General features: G+C 45.2%; 1 protein-coding gene across 1 annotated transcript; it reads left to right on the plus strand.

Annotated features, from left to right (window-relative positions):
• Positions 1 to 9,052: 9,052 nt before the first annotated feature.
• Positions 9,053 to 10,492, plus strand: MAGEF1 (MAGE family member F1; the record flags this gene model as incomplete). Its single annotated transcript, XM_066346921.1, is given in 6 exon segments — positions 9,053 to 9,349; positions 9,351 to 9,410; positions 9,412 to 9,477; positions 9,479 to 9,684; positions 9,686 to 9,825; positions 9,828 to 10,492. Coding segments are annotated over 6 exon segments (963 nt in total), but the record flags the coding sequence as incomplete, so codon positions are not given.
• Positions 10,493 to 12,009: the final 1,517 nt, after the last annotated feature.

A 12,009-nucleotide genomic window follows, 5' to 3' on the forward strand; every position in this document is an offset into this window, starting at 1 on the left:
CGGAGGCTCAAATATCCTCCCTGGAGAAATAAGTGCCTATAGAACTTAAACTCCTGATAGCCAAGGCTCTTCACAGTGCGGCTGTCACAGACATCCCTGCCTTCTTCCCTCTGCTCCCCTGCATGCTCTCCAGTTGCTGGGCCACCTGGACGCCTGTCATTTCCTGCTGTGCTAGCTTCTTTCCAGACCCTGTGCTTCTGCTCAGGCTCTTCCTTCCTTCCGGTAGACCCCACTCTCTATCTGCTGACAACCTCATCCCTAAAGGTCTCAAAGGGATTCAAATACCACCTTCCACATTAAACTTCCTCTGATGGCTCCTGACAGATACAACGTGAGAGGTAGCATGATGTCCTGCAAACAGCCTGGTGCTTTGGAATCAGAAGGCTGGTGTTTAAATCCAGACTCCAGCCTGACCAGGTGGTGGCGCAGTGGATAGAGCATCGGACTGGGATGCAGAGGACCCAGGTTTGAGACCCCGAGGTCGCCAGCTTGAGAGCGGGCTCATCTAGTTTGAGCAAAAGTTCACCTTGGACCCAACGTCGCTGGCTCAAGCAAGGGGTTGCTGAAGGCCCACGGTCAAGGCACATATGAGAAAGCAATCGATGAACAATTAAGGTCTTGCAAAGAAAAACTGATGATTGATGCTTCTCATCTCTCTCTGTCCCTGTAAAAAAAAAAAAAAAAAAAAATCCAGGCTCCAGCTGTTGATACTGGCTAAATTATCTAACTTTTCTGAGCTATTATCTGTAAAATGGAGACTAATTATGCTTCTCTCACAGGTCTATTAAAGGGATTAAATGAGATTCAGGAGACAGCACAGTGCTCAGTGCATGCTCCCTTCCATGCTTCCAAACTCCTATTGCACTTTATTTATGCCACACATGTACGTAGCCACTTTTTTTTTATATACTGGCTTATTTCCCCCCGAACAGATCAATAGTTCCCAATGTCCCAAAGAAGATTCTTGTGTTACCCTTATGATCTCATGGCTTGACTGATTTTGGTTATTAAATCAAACGCTTTTTGACATAGCATCCTGCTTTTCTAAGTTCTCTATCTGATTAAGCGTTTTCAATACTGAGAGCTTTCAGCCTTTCCTCTGCTGCCCACCTTTAGGGACTAGGAGTTTGGAGCCACCCACGGAGACCATAAACACCTTGGGACTACAGCTGCGACTTCCCACTTCCCAGAGCACCTACTCAGTGCCCTGCACCGACAACATACCTAGAACTGCTGGGGCATAAACAAAAAGCTTCACACGGAGGACAGGAGGAAAAGCCCTGGCTAAATTAGGCAGTTGGTGTACAGAAAGGGGTCATTGTTATGGGCGCAGGGCTGGAGGCAAGCCCTTCTCCCCCCACCCACTGCAGCAGCACCCCCAATTACACCAGCTGGCCTCCGACTTCACTTCAGTGTGTGAGCCGATTAAAAAGCGCCCTCTCTTCAGTGTCTGGAAACTCCTGTGAGGAAAGTTTGCTGCCCAAAGTTGGCTTTTGACTAGAGCCTTAATAAGAGGCCTCAGCAGGCTGGGGCTAGAGAGACAATGTCACTTAGAGGAGCAGCTTGAAGCAGCAGTTAGGAGAAGAATTATTTTAATGAATACATTTCCTTTCAATTGTATGGGAATATCAAGATCCCATTAGAATAGGGAAGCAATTAGAACTAATAAAGATGAATGCACAGTGCTCAGTGCGTTCGGAATAACAAGCAGCCAACAAAGGGACTTCGGAGAGCCTGCTCTAATCCAAATGAACCAGTGGCCCACGGAAGGGAAACGGCTCTGTTCAGCTGCTCAAAGCCTGTGTCCCGTGCATTCTGATCACGCCAGGGAGTGATGTGAGTCGGGCCTTCGGGGGGGGGGGGGACTTCCCACCCCGGCCTGGCCCAGCCTCAGAGGGATAGAGATGGGTTGTTGGCAGCCCCTTGGCGACAGCCATTCAGACCAGGGTCCTGGCTCCAGGCCAGCCTCACGCCTGCCCCTCGCACTGGGCTTCATTGTGTCCAGGTGGCAAATGCCTTCTTGCCAACTCTCTTTCGAGGTTTAGAGAGGGGGTGGGACAGTGGAGGAGGGAAAGGACGGCCCTGTGCCCCCTGCATCTCTCCCCTCCCCCACTGGCCGAGCTCTGCTCCTCCTCTGGGTTGGGTGTTACGTTACAGACACTGGTGGGTCACAGGCAGCCCAACACAGGAGTACTGTGGCTTACACAATTGCTCTTCAAACAGTAACAAACAATTTTCATTACCCAAGTCAGATCAAATCATCTGCCTAGCCATCCTGCCTCAACTCTAGGCGCACGTACAGGACCCATGGCGTCATGCTCTGCCCGTTCTACTGTGACAAAAGTGGGCTCCAGAATGTGGGACAAAGCTCTTCCTCTGATCCCTTCTGTGAGCCGGATCAGCTGCACGGCTGTCGAGACTGCTGGGAAACAGGAAAGACACAAGCACCCATGCAGTTGGGGTTCACTCAGCTCTGGGCTGAGACATTACTCAGCATCTGTGTGAAGAAGGCTCTCAGAGTTTGGAGGACTCTATTGCCAAGTTTAGAAGGAATCCAACAAGATAACTCTGGCTCCCCACCAAAGCATTCACTGGCTTTAGAAGGAGTGTCAGGACTTGACATTTCTTTATTTAATCTTTTTTGGCCAGACGGTTTTTTTCAAACAGGAATGTGTAAGCTCATTCCAAAATGTCTGCATGAGAGGCCAGTCACACTCATTACTGAGATTTTTCTACCACTTCTCTTAAAAAAAAAAAAGTCTGTAACATTTTATATTTGTTCCTTAATGGTAAAGCACTTTAAAAGTATGTTTGCACTTATAATCTTACTTGAACCTCAACATAACTCTATGGGGATGGGCAAAGCAAGGGTTGTCAGGCCTTAAAGATGAAGGAACAGTGGCCCAGAGAGATTAAGTCTCCTGCACAAGTACTTGAGGAGGGACACCAGAACTCGGAATTAGGTCTTCTGACTTAATTCAGTGTTTTGTTCTAGGACACAAGTGTCCTATATCCACAATGCTGAACATTTCCAGGATAATTCATCCTACACCTTTTTCAGGATAACTCCCTCATCCCTTTCTGCATACTAAACTGTGCTGGGCACTGTGGGCTTTCAAAGGCTCTAGTCTAGGCTACTAGGATCCTTCCTCAAGAAGGTTTCAATCTAGTGCCCTGGCCGGACTGCTCAGTTGGTTAGAGTGTCATCCCAAAGCAAAGACGTAGCAGATTCAGTCCCCAGTCAGGGCACATACAGGAACAGATTGAGGAGAAGCAACCATCTGCTTCTCTACCCCTCCCCCTCTCCCTTCTCTCTATCTCTCTCTCTCTCTCTTCTCCTGAAGCCATGGCTCTGCTGGTGCAAACTGGTACTAGGTGCTGAGGATGGCTCCATGGCTTCGCCTCAGGCACTAAAATAGCTCGGTTGCCGAGCAATGGAGCAGTGGCCCGGATGGCCAGAGCATCCCTCGGTAGGGGGGTTGCCGGATGGATCCTGGTCGGGGTGCATGTAGGAGTCTGTCACTCTGCCACTCCACTTCTCACTAAGAAAAAATAAAAAAATAAAAATCAAATTTATTGGAGTGACACTTGTTGATTACATGATTTTCAGGTGTACATTATAATTGACGTCTGTATATTCCACTAATTACTCACCATCCAAAGCCCGGTTTCCTCCCTTTATCATATATTTGACCCACTTTATTCACCAGGATTGTTTAAACAGTCTGCCTGTCCAGTACTACACAGGCATAATGAAAACTGGAAAACTAATTGTCTAGGTCCCTCCCAGTGTAACACTGTAGCATCCTGGGACAGGCAAGTGGTAGAGCAGTCCATTCCTCTTTCATACCCCTCACCACCTCCTACAGCTAAAGGCCTACTCATTAAATTTTTTACTTCATTTCACCTCAGCAGTGACACTCCTGTGGTGCAGACCACAGTGGGGACCACTGAGCAGCAGGTGAGCAGGAAACCACAAATTCTTCAGCATAAGCCTCGCCCTTCATGGCCTGGACAGCTGACCACACGTCTCACCCTGCGCCCTTGGCCCTAAGGAAGAGGCACTGCTGAGAGCCAGGTGAGGCTCTGGCACTGGAAAGGTGAGGTGAGGCTCTGGAGTAGCTGGCACATGCAGCCACCCTCCACAGGCAGAGAGTCTCCCTGCAGCAGTGCTGGGAGAACCTGACTTCCTAGGAGCTCTGAGCATCCCTGGGCCAGACCAACCCATGTGTCCTTAGCACAAGCTCCCTCCACAGACACGCAGGCAGAAGGACCTGGGCAAGTCAGTGGAAGTGACACAAAGGGAGACCCTGTTGCTAAAGAGCAGGTGTGAAGAGCTCCACGTAAAGAACCTACAGTGGGATAAGACCATGGATGGGCTTGAGATTGTGCCCCAAATGATGGAGGAGGCTCAGAAACAGAAGGAACTTGCCAAAGCCAGAACCCTGAAGATTCTGAAAGTAAAAGACCAACTTATTGCAGACCAGAATCCCATGAAAAGGAAATCTTTCTCTGACCACTTAAAGCAGTTTGAGAAGCAGGAAGTTATTGAAGGCTGCAGCAAGAATAAAGAACCACTGAAGAAGTACATTGAGGATTATGTACTAAGAACTGAAAAAGAAGGCCAAACACACCATGCACTGAAGCCCTAGGCAGAAGAGAAACTCAAGCAGGCAAACAAGGAGCTCACCCAGGTCCCCAGCAAGGCCCAAGAGGAGGCCTTGGCCTTCCAGGTGAGCCTGTGCATATCCACTTGCTGGGGAAGACCATTAAGCAGAAAAATAAAGAAAACAATGGACTTACCAGAATCTGTGACCTCATTTCCAAGACAGGTAAGTTCTGACATGGAAGGCTGTCCAGTGAGCATCCTCCCTCTTGTGTCTGACTGTGTTAGGGTGCATGTTCTTTCTTCTCCCTTAATCCCATCTCACTTTAAAACAAGATTGCTTTGAAAAGAAAGCTAAATAAAGTTTTCCTTAAGTAAAAAAAAAAAAAGACCAAAATGATGATTGGGACATTAGATGTCGGCTCTGGTTGTTGAAGGCCTTTATGATAATGTTAGCTCAGCATGCTGTTCTGCTTCATATTCTGTATCCCTTAAGGTCACATAAAATTCATGCCATTGTATCTTGCGAATTTCAGTGACAATCTGATTCTGAAAGCCACACCAATGGTCTTGAAAGTATTATGAGATTTGCAGTTAAAAATATCTGGACTAGGTCTGGCATTCCCATTTACTCACTGGGTAACTTTAGGCAAGTTAATTACCCTGAGCTTCAGGTTCCTCTTCTAGAAAGTAAGGACAGAAATACACACTCATAGTTCTCATCACAAGAAAATTTTTTTAATTAATTAATTAATTAATTTTTTTACAGAGACAGAGCAAGAGTCAGAGAGAGGGATAGATAGGGACAGACAGACAGGAGCACAGAGAGATGAGAAGCATCAATCATCAGTTTTTCGTTGTGGCACTTTAGTTGTTCATTGATTGCTTTCTCATATGTGCCATGACTGTGGGGCTACAGCAGACTGAGTAACCCTTTGCTCAAGCCAGCAACCTTGGGTCCAAGCAGGTGAGCTTTGCTCAAACCAGATGAGCCTGCACTCAAGCTGGTGACTTCAGGGTCTTGAACCTGGGTCCTCCGCATCCCAGTCTGATACTCTATCTGCTGCGCCACCACCTGGTCAGGCGAAAAAAAAATTTTTTTTAACTGTGTATGGTAATGGATGTTAAACTAGACTTAACTGTGATCACTTTGCAACATATACAAATATAGAATTATTGTTACATACTCAAAACTAATATTGTGTCAATTATGCCTCAGTAAAAAACTTGTTTCTATAATTTTTTAGGTATATTTATATACTGTGAGATGCAATGCATATACATTAAGGGTACAGTTTGATAACTTTTGACAAATGTATACCTACTTGGAAACAAAAATACAGAATATTCTTATCACCCCCAGAAAGTTCATGCATATCTCTTTCCAGTCAACCCCACTTTACTGTTCTAATGTCTATCACCACAGATTAGCTTAACCTATCTTGAACATCAGCTTAAATGGAATCATATTGTATATAATCTTTTGTATCTTTCTTCTTTCATTCAACATGTCTGCCAGACTCATCCATGTTTTATCAGTAGTTTGTTCCTTTTTTTTTTTTGATGAGTACATTATTCATTCATTTTTTTAAAGTTGTCATATTACTGCTAATTTGCAGGAGATACATAGTTCTTTCTTTTCTTTTTCCTTGTGGGAGAGACAGAGTCAGAGAGAGAGAGAGATAGGGACAGACAGACAGGAACGGAGAGAGATGAGAAATATCAATTCTTCGTTGCGGTTCCTTAGTTGTTCATTGCTTGATTTCTCATATGTGCCTTGACAGGGTGGCTACCGCAGACCTAGTGACCCCTTGCTCGAGCCAGCGACCTTGGGCTCAAGCTGGTGAGCTTTGCTCAAACCAGATGAGCTCGTGCTCAAACTGGCGACCTCGGGGTCTCGAACCTGGGTCCTTCACATCCCAGTCCAATGCTCTATCCACTGCACCAACGCCTGGTCAAGCCATAGTTCTTTCTATACATATATCTTCTGCATATCTCCTTGGCAATGTTTGATATAAGAAAGCTATGTTAAGTGGATTATTTTCTCTAGTGCTGTCCTTTTAAGTAGGAGTGGTTCCCTCTACCCTCAGGAGAAACAGATAATCAGCAATCCAGCATGGCAGTCATGAGTACAGACTTCTAAATAGACAAATCTTGATTCTTATTTCCAATCTAGAACTTAACAGATGGGTGGTTTGGGAAGGTAATTTAACCTCACTGCGACTGTTTCCCCATTTTAAAAATAATAATAATACCTTCTTAATAAGGATTTGCGAGGACTAAATTATACTGTACATAAAACGTTTGGCACAATGAAAACTAATAATAGCCTGAAGCTTGACTATAATAAACATCTTGCTTCATTCACACATTTTTGGATTTTGTAATTCATATAGTACAAACAGGTATATATTTCCAGAAGTTTTAAAAATTAAGTCCGTAGTTATATCTAGAAAAGTCTAATTGTCAGCTATTTACTTAAAATAAACGCTATTTCCTATGTAAAAAAGTAAAGCCTTCCATCATTTATTCAATGGCAATTATATACTGAGTGCCAACTCTAAGGGGCTCTTCAAAAAAGTTAAAGACACAGCCCTAGCTTTTAGAATATTTGGTTTTGGAGGGTAATAAGATAAGCACAAAAATAATTATAATACAAGGTATGGTTGATGATAATAATTAACATCCGTTAATATAGTGGTTAAAAGCATGGTCTCTAGAGTTATACTGTATGGTTCAAATCCCAATCATGTGATGTTGGGAAAGTTACTTAACCTTTCTGTGCATTGCTTCACTTGTAGATGGGGATAATAACAGCACTTACCTAGCCGGGCTGTTATGAGGAGTAAATGAGCTAATAGATGTACTTAGCACAGTATCAGCACATTAAATAATAGTTAACATTATTGAGCATTCAATATTTGCCAAGCAGTCTGTTAAATGCTTTACATGCATAACTTCACATACTCTCCATGATGTTGTTCTAATATTATACTCATTTTACTGATAAGGTAACTGAGCAGGGAGTTTAGGTAACTTGCCCAAGATTATATAGCAAGTAAATTACAAATGCCATAGGAAAGACATATTTATAAAATAGGGATAATAGTACCTACATTAATGAGAATTAAGCAAATTAATATTTGAAAAGTGGTTATAACAGAGCCTAGCACATAATAAGGTCTATTTAAGTGGATGTTAAATAAATACAAAATGCTATGGTGGTTCAGACATGGCAAGAAATAACTTCTGTTCATGGGGATGAAGGAAGGCTTTGGAATGGTGGCATTTAAACTGAATCCTGGAGAGAAAGAGAGAGAAAGAGGAGAGAAAAGAAAGGGAGAAAGTGAAGGACAGGCAGGGAGGAAAGGAAGGAAGGAAGGAGAAGGGAAAGGAGCAGAAAGTGAAATAAAGTTCACAGTAGGGTATGCAAAAGAAAAAATAGTAGTAAAATTTGATATTTTTAAAAAATCCCCTTTCCTCACAGTCCCTATTTCTGTCGGTTGTACTTCAATATATCTCATCATTTTTCTTTCATCCCTGTAGAATCTGCTATCCTTACCCCTTCATCATCTATTTTACAATATTTATGGAGTACCTCAACGTAGCAGGTACTGTTCGGGGAGCTATACACCAATGAACAAGCCAGGCCAAATCCCAGTTCCTGTTCTGCACTATAATAATACTTCAAACTGGATTCCCAGCTTTTGGTCTGATCTTCTCCAATCCATCCTCCACACTGCTGTGAAACACAGACTGGTCCGGGAACTCCTGTGCTTAAATCTCGCTGTAGTATTTTCCCAACGTGTTCAGAATAATTTTCAATCTCCCTAACACCCTGTTCAAGGCGCTTCACTAATTGGCCAGCACAGCCTTACTTCCCAGCTTTCACCTCCATGCACTCTGCACTTGGGGCAGAATAGGTCACTCAAAATCCTAGATACATACATTTATAAGTAAGCACCTGCTGAAAGACAAGGCTAGAACTCCATCCCTAGTTCATCCTTATACATGGAAACATCCCCCCACCTCTGCATGTCTTGATGTGAAAACCGGGTCCTTTTAGCTCTTGAGCCTAAAAAGCAGCGAGGTCTCCCTCAACCCAGAGGGGACCGGAAGGGGAGGGGCTTCGTGCGGCCCCGGCGCTACCAACTTGCGGGAGTGAGCCGGAAGTAGCCCCGCGAGTCGGCGCGCGGGGTTGGATAGAGGCTGTGCTGGGTGGAACTGGTGCAGCGAGTCTGTGCCGGCACCTTTGCGGTGACTGTTCCGCGTTCTCTGCGGTGCTGCCCAGCAGCCACGGAATCCGCATTGTCCTCTCTCCTAGTCCTCCCGCCGCTCCAGCCGCCGTCAGGCGCTCCGCCGGGGTTTGTGCAGCGGCTCGCACACGCGTCAGCCCGTGCACGCGCTCTGTACCTGGCTGCCGGAAAACCTGTTGCAGAAACCTGACAGCTGCCTCTCCCTACTCCTCAGGCCGAGGGGCAGAAGGATGGCGGCCAGGACGGTGAGACGAGACCCTGCCGCCTCGCAGGAGGAGGCCCTGAGCCCCAACCTGCAGGAAAGCCCCAGAGAGGACCCTGGCGCCTTGAGGGCGGGGATGGTGGGGGTGGGGGTGGGGGTGCAGAGCCCGCCCTTACTCGGAAAGGCACGAGGCGCTTGGCAGTCAAAGCCTTGGCCCGGCGCAGGGCCCACCGCCGTCTGGGTCGGACGGTGGCGGAGTTGGGGCAGTTCCTGCTGGTGAAAGGCAAAAAAGAAGAGCCCCATCGCTCGCTCCGAGATGCTGAAATACGTTACCGGAGACTTAAAGGATCTTTTTCCCTGAGATCATCGCTAGGGCCGCAGAACGTCTGCGGTATGTCCTTGGTTTTGAGCTAATCAGCTTGGCAGAAAGCACCATATACTTATATCCTTATCAACAAACTGAAACCTCTTGAGAAGGAAGAGTAGGATCTGGGAGGCGATGTCCCCGGATTGGGTCTCTTAATGATGATCTTGGGCTTTATCTACATGAAAGGTAAAAGCGCCAGGCAGGCACCGGCCTGGGAGATGCTGCGTGGGTTGGAGGTGTGTTCCTCAAAGTGTCTACCTCATTGGGCACATGAAGAAGCTTATTATGGGAGATTTCATGCAGCAGCGATACCTCAATTACACGCAGGTACCTCACAACAGTCAACCGGAATGTGAATTATCTTGGGATCCCCAAAGCAACCTGGAAACCAACAAGATGAAATTCCTGGTTTCATGTCCAAGCTCCATAAAAAGGAACCCCAGTCCTGGCCAGTGCAGAATCATGAGGCCTCCAAGGCCAGAGCTGAAACCAGCGTGAGGGCTTGGGTTAGGACCAGAGCTAATGCTAGGGCTGGCATCCGCCCCTGGCGAGGGCTGAGAAAGGGTGGGGGTGGGGGTGGGGCGCCATGACTATGGAAGCTACTGTTGGAGTTAAGTAGTATAGGTAATGGGAGGGTTATTCTGCAGGAGTTGTGTTTGTGTATTTAGAATTTAAGTTTTGTATCTTGCTATGTTACATTTAATGCACTGTTAAATTGGTGTTTATAAATGAGATTGGTCTACTTTTTCTTATAGGATTTTGTTAATAAGAGTTTTGAAAAATGGTTTGAAATTGTTTGTATTTTATTCTCTGATCTTAAATCATGCAGCGTTGAAGTGCTGTACTGGAATGGTTCGAAGGAACTCTGCAACATGATGATCTGGTACCAGGAAAAAAATAGTTCTTTGGTGCCTATCTTCCCAACACTTTGTTTTTTAAAGAAAAAGACTGACAGGTATCTCTATTTGCTTAGCTATTATAGCATACAGAGAAAAATTTAAATGGCAATAAATTAGAAGTACACTCTGGTATACTAAATAAAACATTTGCTGAGCATCATCTTCACTGTGGTGCACTATTTCGGGCATTTGGGAATAGGATGTTGAACAAGATAAAGGGCCTGCTTTTCAGAACTGGACAGTAATTAAATAAACTAGAAATTACAGTACAGTGCATTAAAGGCCACAGAGGGACACCTAGCCCAGCAAGAGTGATTGGGCGAGGCTTTACTCAGGCTTTGGGGAAGAGGCAGAAAAGATGGTGTCTGTGAGAGGAGGGCAGGGAAATGAGGAAGAAGACTTTGGGAGTGGGGAGATAGAATTAAAATTGTTAGGATCACATTTTCCTTAGTAACAGGGGAAGAAGACTTGATACATGGCAGATCTGGAAAACCTCTACCTTTGCCAGTGCTCTTGTTCCAAGGCAGTTTATCACAGTGCACAAACAGCACTGGTGACTATTAGCATTTTGGTCTTCCCCATCCCTTTTCTTAACATCTGCAAGGTTCCCTCTTCTGCCAATGCCCTCAGAGACCAAATAATGTAACAGTTCTGGGACAGTATGTAGTGTGGGTGGGGAGGACACATATGGTGTCCCCTCCTACCAACAAGTTCCTGTTCAGATCTCTCTGGCACCAGGAAGCCCAATGTCCTCATCCGTGTTTCTACCTGTCACGCTCCAGCTGCCACCTCCCATTTGGAGTAGGCATCCTTCACATATTTAACTACATCTATATAAGCAGATCAGGACTTTGCAATGCCTACCACCTCCACTCTGGGCATAAATCCTATAGAATGGGTACACAGAATAATAGGGAACCTAGAGGAGTGGTAACCAAACCAGAAACCAGAGACGGGTGTTAGGTGAATTGTGAAACTGCTGCAGCTGTCATATATAAAAGAGCTGCTTTCTATTCCCTTAAATGCCCAGTTTTTTTACCCCTCTTCTTTAGTTATGCCGAACATTTCTGAGTACATTCAAGTTAGCATGGAATAAAATCCTTTCAGACACGTGCCCAGGGATCCAACAAATCAGACTGAGACCCAAAGCTATAAACTTACGGGCAAAAGTTAACTGAAGTTTAAAAATACTACTTCTGAGCAGCTTATAATTCATTAAACAAAAATAAAACAGTGCCTACTTTATGGCAAGGCCTTTGCTGGGTTCTGAAGATTAAAAGGGGAAGACTGGCCTTACCCTCAAGGAATGAAACAGTTATTTCGCACAGCTGTGGAGATGTCAGCACTGTGTGCGCCTAAAGGTCAGGTTACTTGGTGATTTGCCTCTTGTCAGCAAAAGAGCACCAAGACTAGAACGCAAGTCCCTTGCCCCCCCTCCCCCAAATCAATGTGTTTCATTCTAGCACATTGTTCCCCATTCTTGGCTTCCAATATGTGTGTGTGATTTTAGTTATTGTAACTCTAAGAAACAAGCAAAGTGTGTGTAATTATCTCCAGCTGCCACTGCAGTCTTTTTGAGAATGAAGTAGAATAGAAATACTCCCTATTTTATCAGTGACAGAGGCGACTTTGCTGAAGGTCAGAGGTGTATACCTGGCAAAGACAGAATTAACAGCAGT

This window comes from Saccopteryx leptura, chromosome 8, assembly GCF_036850995.1.
Source record: "Saccopteryx leptura isolate mSacLep1 chromosome 8, mSacLep1_pri_phased_curated, whole genome shotgun sequence".
In the NCBI taxonomy this organism is placed as follows: Eukaryota; Metazoa; Chordata; class Mammalia; order Chiroptera; family Emballonuridae; genus Saccopteryx; species Saccopteryx leptura.